Below are 15,601 nucleotides of genomic sequence, written 5' to 3' on the forward strand. Positions count from 1 at the left end.
TTCTTGTTTTTTATTCAATTTTACTCCACCGCCACTTCTTATGTGCTTTGTTTCTTAATTTTGTCCCTCATAAACTAAAAAATTATCTATGTACTTCAGCATGTTGGACTCAGATGAAGTTAAAAAACAAGAGTAAGTACTAAATATTGTTCAAGATAGTCTGGGTGGGGCTTGGATTCGGTTACTTTACTATCTTTGGTTAAGTTGGACACGTGGGCGGGCCCGTACGTTTCTCATTATTATTTAACACCATCCCTAAAACCATTATCAAACGAAAAGCCTAAATCCACTCATTCTTCACCCTTGTTCCAGAGGAGGCGGCTAGCGAGTAGATCTGATCTCCAGGGTAAAATCTATCTCCCAATTAAGCCTTTGATCACTGTTTCTCAATCCAGTCAGGCTCTGTTTTGGGAAGGTGGCTCTGGCTGTGTTCGGGGGTAGTTATTGTCTATTGTTGGCATCTATGGTAGAATCAGTCGGGGGCTTTTGCAGAACAACAACACCATATCAGATAACTTCTTTCTCCTTTTGCAGAACAAGTTAGTGTTTTACCATATATGATATAATTTTATTCTGACAAAACAAAAACACATAGAATTATATGTTCAGGAGTCAGGACAGGATCTACTTTCTCATCAAATACTTCAGTCGGTCATTACGCAAAATTATCTCAATTCAATTTCTCATCAAAAATAAAATTGTCTTACTTTCTCTCTCAATTCTTCTTCCTGATGATTGTTCTCATCAAATACCATTACACAAAATTATCTCAAGTCAATTTCTTATTAAAAATAAAATTGTCTTCACCACTTGTCTCACTTTCTCTTCCTGATGATTGGATACAGAAACAGAACACTGCCGCTTATTAAATTGAGGCCTTTTCTCCCAACCATCCTGATTTTGCCATGCCCTTCCTCGCCCCATTTAGTTCCCAAGGAATTCAAAACTGTGAAATATTTCTCCTTGTCTTCTATCACATAACCTGTCAAGGTCAAGGCATGCCAGCCAAACCCTCCCCCACAGTTGAGGCAATAGTCCTGTACATCCTTGGCATAGTCTGGACATCCCATCCTATCGCAAGTAAAAGGAAGACAAGGTTCATCGAAAATACCCTGTAAGTTACCTGTATCTTAGTATGAATTTTAATTCTAATAATATTATAAGCCAATGATTGTCACAATACATGCTCCTTTGTATTTGGTGAGGTCTCTAGGATAGTCTAACCTCCCAAGTGCTAGCGCACATATGGCCGGCTGCGTAGCAAGTAATCGGATAGTTTCACTCTCCCCTTCAACCTAACCATAATCATCAATAAACACTTTTCCTCCCTTCTTCTGAAAAAAGCAAAATAAATGGTCATTTGACTCATTTTAGCTCAAGCTTTTATATGTCTCATTTAAAATAAGCTAATTACATTCATTGGCCCCTCCAAAGATAATCCATATATTTTTGCATACTCTAGGCAGCTTATTGATCATTTAACACCATTAGCTATCAAAAAAAAATTTCAAGTATGTGAAAATATAGCTAATCGTGTTAAAGGATAAGCTGCCTAGAGTACGTAAAAATATATGGATTATCTTTGGAGGGGCCAATGAATGTAAGTAGCTTATTTGAAATGAAACATATAAAAGCTTGAGCTAAAATGAGTGAAATGACCATTTATTTTGTTTTTTTCAGAAGAAGGGAAGAAAAATGTTTATTGATGATTATGGTTGGGTTGAAGGGGCAAGTGAAACTATCCGATTACTTGATATGCAGCCGGCCATATGTGCACTAGCACTTGGGAGGTTAGACTATCCTGGAGACCTCACCAAATACAAAAGGGCATGTATTGTGACAATCATTGGCGTATAATATTATTAGAATTAAAATATATACTAAGATACATGTAACTTGCAGGGTATTTTCGATGAACCTTGTCTTCCTTTTACTTGCGATAGGATGTGATGTCTAGACTATGCCAAGGATGTACAGGACTATTGCCTCAAGTGTGGGGGAAGGTTTGGCTGGCATGTCATGACCTTGACAGGTTATATAATAGAAGACAAGGAGAAATATTTCACAGTTTTGAATTCCTGGGGGACTAAATGGGGTGAGGAAGGGCATGGCAAAATCAGGATGGTTAGGAGAAAAGGCCTCAATTTAATAAGCAGCAGTGTTCTGTATCCAATCATCAGGAAGAAGAATTGAGAGAGAAAGTGAGACAAATGGTGAAGACAATTTTATTTTTGATGAGAAATTGAATTGAGATAATTTTGTGTAATGACCAACTGAAGTATTTGATGAGAAAGTAGATCATGTCCTGACTCCTGAACATATAATTCTATGTGTTTTTGTTTTGTCATAATAGAATTATATCATATATGGTAAAACACTAACTTGTTCTGCAAAAGGAGAAAAGAAGTTATCAGATCGTATATGGTGTTGTTGTTGTTCTTCTGCAAAAGCCCCCGACTGATTCTACCATAGATGCCAACGATAGACAATAACTACCCCCAAACACAGCCAAAGCCACCTTCCCAAAACACAGCCAGAGCTTGACTAGATTGAGAAACTGGATTGAGAAACAGAGGCTTAATTGGGAGATAGATTTTACCCTGGAGATCAGATCTACTTGCTAGCCGTCTCCTCTAGAACAAGGGTGAAGAATGAGTGGATTTAGGCTTTTCGTTTCGTTTTTTTGTTTGATAATGGTTTTAGGGATGGTGTTAAATAATAATGAGAAATGTACGAGCCCGCCCACGTGTCCAACTTAACCAAAGATAGTAAAGTAACCGAATACAAGCCCCACCCTGACTATCTTGAACACTACTTATGAACAGTACTTAGTACTTACTCTTACTCTTGTGTTTTAACTTCATCCGAGTCCAACATACTAAAGTACATAAATAATTTTTTAGTTTATGAGGGACAAAATTTAGAAACAAAGCACATAAAAAGTAGCGGGGGAGTAAAATTGAATAAAAAACAAGAAACAAATTTACTTGTCAATTCCTTTCTCCGCAGCTGAAAGTAAAACCAGAGACTTGACTCCATCGGATTGCTAAGCACCTTTCTCTTTGTTGGGCTATAGCCTATAGATGAAGAAAGAGAAGGATTAGGAAAAGATGAGAATGTGGAAGTTGGGTTTTGCTGGGTTTTGTTGGGCATATGTTCAGAATGATTAAGATGCCACCTTTTCATAAGAAATTATCAAGATGCCATATATTTTCCTCATAAAGACACCACCCAACACTGTCCATTCATTGTCCAGAAGCTAAATTACCACCTGCTCATGTTTTTCAAGGGGATAAAGTTTTCCAACGAAATATAAGAATTGTGTCTTAGGTCCATATTGCCCCTACTAAGCATCAGCAGCCAGAAATATATCACTCATGAATGGAAGAATCAGCAAACATCCTAACAAATGATCAAAACCCTCTTTAACAGATTTCTCATACATTCATTGGCAAGTGCTTTCACTAAAATTTCAAAGCAGTTTTATTCTACCACCACCACTCCAATAAAAAAGCCAAAAGAAGAATACCCTGCCACAGAACCACAGTCACTAAAACCAATAAGCACTGGAGGCCCAATCAGAGCTAGTCAGCCTGACACCAACAAGGAAGGTTTCAATAGATTAATAACCACCCCATCCAACAAAAATGGGTTCTCCTACTTTTCATATTCTTCTTTTGGCTTTTTTATTGGGGTGGTGGTGGTAGAATAAAACTGCTTTGAAATACATGAGAGTTCTGAGTTCCTTACCTTGTTGGGCGGGTTCTTGATTGAAGAGGGAAAGGACACAAGGAGCAGCATAGGGTTCTTCTTAATTGAAGAGGGAAATGGCCGCGGAGTTTAGCAAGTGTTTGTGAGGGATTGCGTTTGCGGTTGACAATGGCACAATGCCATGGTCAAGACTCAAGAATCGAGACAGCAACTAGACAGCAAGGGTTTGTGATTTGACGCTGTGTGGAGAATGGAGAAAAAATCACAACAATTTAAGCATTTTTTGGAAAAATTATTTGGTATGAATGTATGATTGATATATTGATACGTGGTATAATTAGTTTATGTATTATAATATGAGTAGATGTTATTAGTACTATATCCTATTAATATAAATACATCATCCAATAATATTCTTACATGTTATATTAATTATACTACATATTAGTATATCGATTATATTCTATAATTTTTTCTACTCTCAAAAGATAAATTTTTTTTTTTCCCCTTTTTCTTTTGTCTCCAGTCCCACCCGCTGGTTAATATAATTTCATTGCCCAAAAAACAATCTTGATTTTACATATTACTCATCTATCCTGTGCAATCCAATTACTAGACTAAAAATTTTAGTCATGAACAAAAGAACAACCATGTATTTTTTTTGGCCAACGATCAACCATGTGTTTAATACTTTTTTTTTTGTTGAAACTCGAAACCATGTGTTTAAACTTAAATTTGGCACAAGTGTTCATATTAAAGTGAAATTCAAATATCTTAACCTAATAAATTGTTTTCATTTTTTACTTTTTCTGAATTTATGAATTCACGTATGGATTCGAATGTTCATGTTTAAACGTTGAAGCATTTATAACATAGTGCTCAAACTTTTTTGAGAAAAAATAAGGTCAGTGCTATTCTGACCACCCTAAACTGCTGAGTTGACCACTTTATTTTAAAATTTCAACTTTATCCTTAAAACAAAAAATTTCAATTTTATTCGTCGGGTCCTTCGACAGTTATCTACCGAAATATTTACGATTATTCGACAGTTATCTGCTGAACATTGGTGGATTATTCGGTGAGTAACCACCAAATAGAAATGAAAAAGGCATTCGACAGTTATCTGCCGAAATATTTGTATTTATTCGACACTTATCTGTCGAACATTGGTGGATGTTTCGGTAGATGACCACCGAATGGATCTGGGTGATTTCATCCTATTTTTGCAATAAAAGGTAAAATAGGAAAAGAATTAGACAAAATATATTAGGGTGATCAACTCAGCAGTTAAGGGTGGTTTGCATAGCTTCACTCAAAAAATAATTGGTTTTGATTATTAATATGGAGTAGATACCATAAGAAATTACAAGCATCTATGTATGGGCTATGTATGGCAGTCCTGTCTTAACCCCGAGACCCAAATGGTCACAGATCACCTGACTACGATACCCATTTAGCCTAAGAGAAAGTGTGCCCACTGCCATTTCATGCGCTTTGGCTCAACATCCCTGACTACGATGCCCCAACTCAGTTGGTCAAGCCTCTTGAGCGCAACACCAGGTTACAATATTATTAACACATTTAATTTATTTAATTAAATCCCATATTTTTATAACAATATTATCAAGCTTTTAATTACTTTTTGGGTACGGCCTAAAATAATTGAGAATTAAGTGTTTTTTAGTTCATGTAGGTATGTGGATGATGTGAAAACAATCCCAAAAGTCACCGTTTTCCCAATGTGTGGAATGAACCTGGCTTTTAACAGGGAGCTTATAGGCCCAATCATGTATTTTGGGCTCATGGGTGATGGTCAGCCCATTGGTAGATATGATGACATATGGGCTGGTTGGTGTGCCAAGGTAATCCAATCCCCATCTCATTTTATTCTCTTTATTTTTATTTTGAATATTGTTAGGAATGCCAAATATGTGTTCCAAGTTTTGAATAACAAAATAATGACTTTGTTTCATTGATTCATATATAGTTTCACTTTGGAGGTCATTTATTTACAAGTAAATTAAATACTGCGGATTCATAGTTTTATATTTGGCCAATTTGGACAATGATATGTTTTTCAGGTGATCTGTGACTATTTGGGTCTAGGTGTTAACACAGGGCTGCCATACATATGGCATAGCAAGGCAAGCAACCCATTTGTGAATCTGAAGAAAGAGTACAAAGGCATATACTGGCAGGAAGATATCATCCCATTTTTCCAGTCCATTGTGCTCCCAAAAGAGTGGACAAGTGTCTCTGAATGCTACACTGAGCTTGCCAACAAGGTCAAGGAAAAGCTTGGCCCTCTTGATCCTTACTTTCACAACCTTGGGATGCCATGCTTACTTGGATTGAAGCCTGGAATGAGCTGAACCCACCACCACAAACAGCAGTTATGGCTCAACCAAATGGTGTTATGCAGTAGACAATTATGAATGGCCTTTTATCGTTGTGATCAGATATCATTCTCCTGTAGTCTTATTTTTAGTTTCTTTTGGTGTTCTCCTATCATATTTTGCCTGTATGCTCTTAATCAATGCTTATCAGAGAATTGTTATTTGACCTCAATTAAAATGGTAGTGAACTTCATTGAAGAACAATCCCAATCTTAAAAGACTGTTTTTTGACAGATAAAAAAAAAAAATTCTTTGGGAACAAGAAACCGTTGAAATGTGACTACCTTGTATATGAAAAAGTGGGTTGGTGAAGGTGTTTTAGATTGGTCTAAACTTTGGACTCATGTCAAAATTTCTCTCACTTTTTCATCAGAGAAGGAATCTTTGCTTTACTTCTTAATTAAGAGCAATGGCATTCTCTTTAGAATTGCCCAAAATTATCATACACCATGGAATTTTAGCTTTCCATATCATTTCAATACAAATTGAATCTAACTTCTACTTGGTCGTTATACAAGATGACTATTCACTTTCCTTATAGTCATTAGAATAAAGAGAGTCATTAACTTAGTTGGAAAATATTAACCATCTTTTTTACACATCTATCCTCATACTAAACCAAATTTTGTACACAAATCTATCCGTGCTGACACAACTTTCCTTTACATGTAGGATTTTCTCATGTAGAGAGTAGCCTGTGTCAATTTTTCCTCTGTAGTTTGTGCCTATGGACGTTGGCCACTAAGCCGCCCACATTTTTCTACACATACCACAATTACAAGATGCACTACAAGCCTTCTTTCTCCTTCTATAGTTCACAATAAATACTTGGTATATACTTGTAATCATAATAATTCATCTCTCACATGGAGCAGAACCAAATACATTTCCTTGGTGTGTCACCATCATCAGATTCTCCTACTTTCTCATCAAACCCCACAAATTCTCAAGTGTTCCCTCATTTTCACAGTAACATTAGTGCAGGCTTGATGAAGAAAGAACCAAAAAGTTATCACCATTGTGGAACCTCTTATGGTTCAGTGGGCAATATGAAATCAGGAAGGAAAGAAGGTGATGACAAGGATCCCAAGAAGCACAGATATGCATTTCAAACAAGGAGTCAGGTTGACATACTTGATGATGGGTATCGATGGAGAAAATATGGCCAAAAGTCAGTTAAAAACAGTAAATTTCCTAGGTAAGTATCTCCTGGCTATCATTCAATTAAATGGTTTTCATGTGCCTTTGTGTGATATTTGAACTTTTAGGTAATCTGGTATGTTTGAACATCTTATCACAATGATCACATAGAACCACCAATATTATCTGTATCGATATATGCATGACTAGATAGAAATTAGAAAGCAAAAAGGTTCACCCCCTTCTGCAGAATGCATGTGATCTCCAAAGTTCTGGCTAACATGAGGTGCTTGTTTCTTAATGGATCAGTTAAAAATGTACTCTGCAACTTCACCTTTGTCTAGTTCAGTGTTTAGCCTAATGCTTGAAAATTCCTTCCAATTCTATACATTAATGTCTCATTCTGTAGTTTGCCTATTCATGCAGAAGCTACTACAAGTGTACGCACAAAGGGTGCAATGTGAAAAAGCAAGTCCAACGCCTTTCCAAAGACGAAGAGATTGTGGTGACCACATATGAAGGAATTCATACACATCCCACTGAGATTTCTGCTGAAAACTTTGAACAGATACTGAGGCACATAAGAACATATGCTCTGCCTAAATAAACCAAAAATTGCCATGTCACATATATATAGTTGCAGGTTGATGCTCTGCTGTGCAAATTTGCTTGATTATATGCATAATATAAGTTATATATATGAGATGAAGTAAAGGGGGACAACACAACCAATATTTTACAAGGTGGCCCCATTAGATATTCTTCTTAGGAAGGTTTGCTCTTCTTATTTCATGTGTCATCAGTCATCTAATTATGTTAGTGGACAAAGATCTAATTAAAATGGAAAAATAAATCTTACATGTTGCCTTACATGCATCCTCTTATATATAATTTCTTGAAAATTTTGTTTTCTCCTTGCTTTCCATATATGCCATTATTACTATTACTAGACATACACCACTACAAGGGTTCTCTGTTCTGCATAAAAGAAAAAATTACAAATTCAATCATAAAGTAATTTTTAATTAAAACAAAAAAATTTGTGAATCTCCATGGAGAAGAGGATCAAACAAAGAAGCAATAACTCTTTAATGTACATTCCACCAGAGAAAAAAAAAAAAAAAAGGACTAACATTACAACCAACAAAGATGAGTGAGAGAGAGAGATATATCATGTTGGGACTAAAATCACCTCACTTTCAATCCCATATCCACCAAAACCAATGCAGATTGCAAATACAAGTAAAGCAATGGCAAGCCCACTCATGATCATAACCATGCACCACCCAATTCTTCCCCCATTACCACCTTCATTCTTAGTAACCCTTTTCTCTTCCACACCCTCCAATTTCACTACTTCCTCTGCCACCATCTCTCTCTTCACATTCTTACCAGACAGAGAAGGAGAAGGAGAAGATGAAGATGAAGATGAAGATGAACTAGAACGGCCCGGAAAACAAACATCAATCTCTTTGTTCATACAGTTACCAGAGTCACGTTCTTCACCATCAGAACCACAAAACGACACTGATCTCACCTCACTCTCTTGAACCAAACCATTCCAACCACACCATGCAGTACCTTCTCCTCCAAAACCCTCCTCTGTTTCTTCATTCTCTGCCTCAAAAAGCCTCCTTCCCTTCAACTTACCACTCTCAATGGCCGCCCTTCTCTCTCTTCTTATCTCCTCCACCGCCAAATCGTTGGTCCTCACCTTCCATGCCCCCTCTGGAGGAGAAAGAGACAGCCTTTGCTGTTGAAGGGAAGACATTAAGTTTCTTGGAGAGCTGTCAAGGAGTTGCAGACGCTTCACCATTGATGAGTTTGTTGAATACCTCCTCTGGGTTCTTGGGTTAGACTTCTTGTATGAGTCCCATTCTTGTTGCAAACTCATGAACTGCTTCTGCAACTCCTCCACACCCTCTTTTTCTTTGTCTACTTGGTGGGTTTTCATGGTGGGGTTCTTCTCCTTTTGGTTTTTCATGGTGGGGTCCTGTGAATTGTGATCTGGATTATAGATAGAGAATTTGGTGGGTTAATTTTGATTTTCAAAGACAGTCAAGATCATGACTTCCACTTAAATAAGAACTACCCAACATCTCATTATCATGTTTTTGAACTTTAATCTTTTGGAGTCTGATTGGGAATTTGGGATTGAGTAGGAGACTCTAACACTTGCTATATTTTGTAATGGGGAGGATTAATCTGGACCACCGAATCATTAATCAGATTTTGTAGTAGCAAAATGGATCATTAAACCTTTATTAAGCTACCCTGCTGCTTTCCCTTTCTGTTTCTAGGATCCGATTCTTTCTGTTTTCTTTTTCTCTTGCTTTTAATTACTTTTTTCTGATTAATCAAAAAAGAAAGAACCCTTTTTCCTGGAGAACTATAGTGCTTTTTCCCTCTTGTCCTTACCAATTCTTTTTCATCATTTTATTTTCAATTCTCCAATTTGGAAATTCATCATAATTTCACACCATGCATTAATTTGTTCCTTTGTTTAATAAAAAAGGAAACATGTGCAGAAAAATATATGCAAAAAAGGAAAGATAGATAATTTATTTCATTGTGTATCAGTATTACTAAGACTTCTTTTCCAGTAAAAAATATAATCTCTTTTTTTTTTTTTATGAGTTAATTCTTTTACCTAATAAAGTTTAGTTTCATCTCTAATTTAATAATTTTTGGGTCTATTTGTATATAACAACGGTACATTTTTTTTATTGTCAGTAGTGTTGGTTGTCAAAAAATTCAGATTAATAAAAAAGTAATTGTAAAAGAATTTATATTTATCATGAATCTTATTCAATGGATCGGAGAAATTATTTTCAGAAAAGAAATTATGATATATCCAAATTTGATAAAAAGTTGAGAAGATAAATAATGGTGAGAAAGTAATGTCAATTATTTCTTATAGGAAGATGACATTTTTGTTATGAACTAAGAACTTGGATTTAAAAACCCTTAATTCAATAACATGATCACATACTACCTTTTATTTTACTTTTTTGGACTGATCACATCACATGCTACCTTGATTCACAACAATCATGATAACTCAACCATTACAAATTTCTCCATGGCACCTAACTATCTGAAATAAATGAAAAATAAAGTCCCATCCAGGGAACATTATAATTATTTTGTTGATTTATTAATTAAGGTTACTGAGTCTATACAGCTATAATGGTATTATCCTTTTCATCCCCTTTTATTTTTTAACTTTATCAGACAAACTGATTGCTCTCCCCCACTACCCATGACCGCAAAGGTCATGACCAATGTGAATCTGGGTGGACATTATGAGTCTTTTAACAAACAGATCTTGATAATTCCATATGCCATCACAATCCTATGAATGAAAGCATGAATCTGAATCCGTGAACATACATGACCATTCATTGGATGTCATACATAACTTAGATTCATTAGCAATAAAATCAAGCTCAACAACAGATGAAAAAAGAGTCTGGCCAGAATGGTATAGAATAATTTCTCAAACTTCTGCTATAAGCAAAATTAGTATCCATGGAAAAGGGGTCAACTCTTCGGAAAATCTGTCGCCAACAATCTTTAATTCCCTAAATGGCAGTTAGGACGGTTTCCTACTTTCTAACCCTTCGAACTATCAAAGCTTCCCTCTACAACGCTGCTCAGCTTCCGGTTTTATGGTTCGACAAGTCCTCTATTATGCCCTTTCCGTCCATAGCATCAAAGAAGAAGAAATTCTTCAGAGGATCTCCTTTGCCTGATATTGCTTTAATAACCTCCTGAGAAGTTCAATACTAAAATGTCAACATAAGGTAAATAAAGATATCACTATACATATAAAGAAATGGATAGATAAAGCACCTGCCCAAGAATTCCCCCAATAATGGCACAAACCGGAGGAAATTCTCTTGTATCCGTCACCAATCTTTCTAGGAGGACATCAGGAATATGGGATTCATTCAATGACTGCAGTGTGGTTACAATAGCAAGTGTAAGAAGATGCAGAACAAAAAAGACACAAAAAAAAGTTTTAAGTACCACACCTGTGCCTCACAGAGCTCCTTTTTCAACTTCAGAACACCAGGAAGATCTGCAATTGATACTTCTCCAGGTTTATGTTGCTCAGCTTCTTCAAACCTTTCTATTACTGCAAGAATAGTGAGGATAATTTTGGTGAGTCTATTTTAATTATAAATGGAAGGAAACAAATTCATACAAATTTTAAAAAGTATAGTTTAAGGGTAAAAAATCTTTTTGATGGGAAAATTCAAAATGGTCTCTCAATTTTTTTTCTTCTTTCATCATAGGAGTTTGGGAAATGCTTGAAGACACAAGGTATAGTAAAAATGCAGCATGACAGCAAGGCTAGAAAGAAAGCAGCAAACAAGTGCACCCTCTGATCAATGCGTATTAAAGGGATATGTGCATTAGTATTCTGTTCTAGCTCAAAGTTACTCCTCTTCCTATTATACCTTTTTGGTTATTTTAATTTTTTTAAATGATTTACCACTCATCACATAGCAAAGTATAGATTTGACACTTTCCTGGGAAGTGCTCTCCAAGGTATATCCCCCATCACTATAGTAAAAGCAATTAGTTTTCTCATCTAGCTGAGAGTTATTCTTCTTACTATTTTATTCTATTTGTAAATTTCTTAGAAAATTTTCTTTAAAAAAAATGCAATGAAAATAATTTCCACACCTCGCATAGCAAAGTATAGCTTTGAAACTTTTCGGGGAAGTGCCTTCCAAGGTACTGAAATTGATTCCTGTAATGTAAGGATGCATAAGTACATTACATCATTAGAAAGTAAAAAGTAAATGTGAAGCACATTAACAAAATTTACATAAAAAAATTTATGATTATAACCATTTGAGACTAAATGCAGTCCTAAATGCATGTGGTTGAAGAATGGTTAATACCATCTATAAATATTAATCTTGTGGTCTTAATTTCATCAATTCTCTATGAAGGTACTAAAATTAAAAATCACCCAGAAGAAGGCATAAATAAGCATCAGTAATTGGAAAAAGGTGTTGGGAGCTGGGTGGAAGGTAAGCATGATCATGGTATGAAACCCAATAAAACTCAACATCATAAGAAAGAACAATGACAGACCAAGTCATACCTCAAAACTTGGATAATGTAGTTCGCATTCGATTGTTTCCTCCAGCTTTTTCTGTTAAGAAAAACAAGAAGAAATTAATTCCTGCTCCTATCCTTCTCAATATACATGCAAGCAAAAAATTCATAATAAGTCCAGCGTATGTTCAAACCAATAGCAATTCACTGGAAACCTCTTACACTTGCAGTTCTAACAATGATGGCTATGGGTGTGTTAGCCATAAAATGAAGTGTTCACCAAAGAAACCAGGAAAACAAAAATCATGATACTAGAGAAGTGTGAGTAATCAAATAAGATGATCACCTTCGAGTATTTATGAAGTTGCAGATCAACAAATATTTCACCACAAGAGTCTCTACAATCAACTGTATAAAATGCTACACGCTTCGATAGCTTTCGGCATTTTTCATTGATCACTTTCTGCAAAGGAAGAATTGAAATAAGGCAATGGAAAATGTGGATATGGAACTCATCATAAAGGGATGTTTAAAAAAGTTAAAATCATATAATAAAGAGGAAGGGCATGGTACTTTTGTTGTGAGCGAGCAACAACTGACAACGACGACATCAAAATTACTATAGAACTCTCCACCAAAGCTTGACAAGTCACCTGTGAGATCAAAATGTGAGAAATTTTCTCTTTCACCTAACTAGGACAAGATATTAAAGTATCGAACAATTCATAACCATCACCACAAGATATGAATAAGAACATGGAACTCAAAAAAGAACTTCAGCTATGACATTAATAGTAACAATGCTGAACTAAAAACATTGAAACATCTGTCGCATCAGAGGCTGGACCTTTTTCTACAGAAACACGAACCATCGGATTGAAATCTTTCAGAGAATCGCGACAAAGTTCAGTTAGAGTTTTCCCAGCATACACAGTTTCATCATAAGGTATCAAAAAGTTGGCAGAAAGCGCTTCTTCGGTCGCTACCCGATCATCCACCAGTGTCAGACTACCAACTCCCGCTAGTACAATATTCTTGCAAAACTAACCCCCAACAAAAATGGTAACAAACATTAACATGAATACACATTGATATTCCAACACATAGTATTACCAAAAGTATGTAAGGTGTTCAATTACTTTGAATTACCTCAGCAATAGTCCCATTAATGCCACAGACAAGTACATGAGCTTTGCTCAGTCTAAAACCAAAGAGAGAAAAAAAAAAAAAAAAAAAAAAAACACAAATACACGAGTTATAAACAAACCCAGTAGCTCAAAATTCCAAAATAATAAAAAGAACATGAATTAAATTATGACAATTACTATGAAATATTGAAAAAAAAATGTGCTTACTTTACACAAACAGATATTTACGTACCTTCTTTGGGCATCAGCGCCCCAAACCCTAATTTGACGATCGTAAAGAGCGGTCTCCTGCTCAGTCAACTCCTCGCCGTCCATTGCCATCCCAACCTGAAAATCTTGGGGGAAAAAAAAAAATCACATTTTTAACCAGAAAAGTTTGAGTGTGTGCTGACGAAACCCTACAAATTAGATACTTACAAAATTATTGGTAGGGAAGAGCGAGAAGAACCCTAAAAATCAGATACTTACAAACTTATTTGAACTACTGAGAAGACAGAAAGGGGCCAAGCAGTAATTCCCCGGAATTGAATTTCATGAATTTGATTTTCGAGGCAAAATTCGGAATTTTTTCTTTTTCTATTTTGACGCAACCTGTATTGGGCCTTGGAACCATGGGCCTGCTATTGTGGGCCCAGTTACTGAAGGGGGTTTAAGAATGGGATTCGAATGCAAAGTGTCAACCAAAGTAGACCAGCCCAATTCCATGTCTACAAGACATGTGCACAGACTGTTTGCTGAGGCCCAAGAACTGGCACTAATAAGACTACCCAATTTATAGTCACATCCATTCATGCACCATTGTTTCTTATTTAAGAAATATTAAGAAATCCACATGTAAATATGTTTCTCCCAAAATCAAGCAACAAGGGGGCTAAAATATATAAACAAGAAAAGATAAGTGGTGGGTGACATGCCTATAAGGAATCAATAGCAGATTAGCAACTCCCGTTTCATATTTAGGTACATGTTAAAATATAAAATGAGATAATATAAGTGTGATGTAGAGAAAAGTACTCTTGATTTCATCAATCTATGATTGGGTTCGAAGTGTCACACTCATCACACTATCACAGAGTTGTTCCTTGTTATGATATGTAGTAAGGATACTCAAAGAAAAATGGTCATTACCACCATAAGCCAAATGATGTCAATGTGATGAGAGGCAATTTTGGAGTCGTCCTCTTCAATGAAGTCATTGTCAATGTGAGGTAGCTATGAATGTAAACGTGGCACGATCATTGAACAATCATCAATGGTCATGATGATTACAAAACAGTGTGAGGTAAGCTGGAATGGTTTGGACAAAAGAAAAAGAACCAAATAGACTAACTATTGTCTGCCAACATGTATAATGTTCCTTAAAATTATGCGCACCATTCTCCAAAACAACTCAATCCTACCAAAACGATATTTTTAGATGAACCATTCATTTATTATAAGAATTTAGAGATGAGATGTTAATTTACAGTAATTAATCATATCAATGTTTTTCTCCTCGGCCAAAAAAAAAATCCTATCAATGTTGCAAAATGGAGGTATATAAGTATATTATAGATTTGTGAAAATATTAGTGTAAATAAATGTGTGAATATATGGCGTTTGATGTAGATGTACTTGAGCTGAAGACAAAATCAATGTGAGGATATTGATGGTGCCTGGTGGGATGGATGGGTGCCGACAAGGAAAACTGAAAAACTACACAATTAATCTTGGGTTTAATCAAAGCTGGATTTTCATGGCGGAGCAGAGGTCAGCGAACGGGCACGTGGCAAATAATTAACACCCCTCTCTAATGAAGCCCCTTTTCCTACTGAACGCTGACACGACTTGGTCCCACACTGACAGTGACAGTCGTAATTACAGCTGCCACACTGACTTTTTGGTTGTTGCAGATTTAAAGTAGCATGACAATTTTACCCTTCAATTATTACTCATATTATTTCTAGTTTTTTTTTTTTGTTAAATATAACTAACAAAGTTATTTGAGAATATTAATTAGTCATAAGTTGATAACATTGGAGCGGGATTCAACTTCGGACATCAGTATACCAATTCCGAGATAAACTAGGAAGATTTAGATTTTAGAGGAGTAGGAGTGTAGGACAACCATCAACAATCCAATACTCTATA

At 35.7% G+C, this 15,601-nt stretch overlaps 3 protein-coding genes and 1 pseudogene across 5 annotated transcripts; 2 read left to right on the plus strand and 2 right to left on the minus strand.

Annotated features, from left to right (window-relative positions):
• The first annotated feature begins 5,151 nt into the window (after nucleotides 1–5,151).
• On the plus strand, nucleotides 5,152–6,136 carry LOC147274524 (UDP-arabinopyranose mutase 1 pseudogene; annotated as a pseudogene).
• Nucleotides 6,137–6,973: 837 nt separating this feature from the next.
• Nucleotides 6,974–7,854, plus strand: LOC147274525 (putative WRKY transcription factor 43). The gene is made up of 2 exons (XM_086228343.1): nucleotides 6,974–7,305; nucleotides 7,674–7,854. Exons 1-2 carry the CDS (start codon nucleotides 6,974–6,976, stop codon nucleotides 7,852–7,854), a joined length of 513 nt encoding a protein of 170 aa, XP_086084469.1.
• A 564-nt stretch (nucleotides 7,855–8,418) lies between these two features.
• On the minus strand, nucleotides 8,419–9,231 carry LOC147274526 (uncharacterized). Its single transcript, XM_086228344.1, has one exon. It carries the CDS (start codon nucleotides 9,229–9,231, stop codon nucleotides 8,419–8,421), a length of 813 nt encoding a protein of 270 aa, XP_086084470.1.
• Nucleotides 9,232–10,559: 1,328 nt separating this feature from the next.
• Nucleotides 10,560–14,018, minus strand: SAE1A (SUMO-activating enzyme 1A). Of its 3 annotated transcripts, none has more exons than XM_086257626.1 (11): nucleotides 13,889–14,018; nucleotides 13,704–13,798; nucleotides 13,473–13,524; nucleotides 13,171–13,366; nucleotides 12,897–12,976; nucleotides 12,670–12,786; nucleotides 12,370–12,420; nucleotides 11,943–12,009; nucleotides 11,285–11,388; nucleotides 11,103–11,207; nucleotides 10,560–11,020 (listed from the first exon to the last, which is right to left on the minus strand). In XM_086257626.1, the coding sequence occupies exons 2-11, from the start codon at nucleotides 13,790–13,792 to the stop codon at nucleotides 10,904–10,906; spliced, it is 978 nt and encodes a 325-aa protein (XP_086113752.1). In that variant the 5' UTR covers nucleotides 13,793–13,798; nucleotides 13,889–14,018; the 3' UTR covers nucleotides 10,560–10,903. The 3 variants fall into 3 exon arrangements, with proteins under 3 accessions (XP_086113752.1, XP_086113753.1, XP_086113754.1); XM_086257627.1 differs by having other exon boundaries at nucleotides 13,940–14,013; XM_086257628.1 differs by having other exon boundaries at nucleotides 13,704–13,806; nucleotides 13,889–13,976.
• Nucleotides 14,019–15,601: the final 1,583 nt, after the last annotated feature.

This window comes from Dryas octopetala, chromosome 9 (genome assembly GCF_963921425.1).
Source record: "Dryas octopetala chromosome 9, drDryOcto1.1, whole genome shotgun sequence".
Classification (NCBI taxonomy): domain Eukaryota; kingdom Viridiplantae; phylum Streptophyta; class Magnoliopsida; order Rosales; family Rosaceae; genus Dryas; species Dryas octopetala.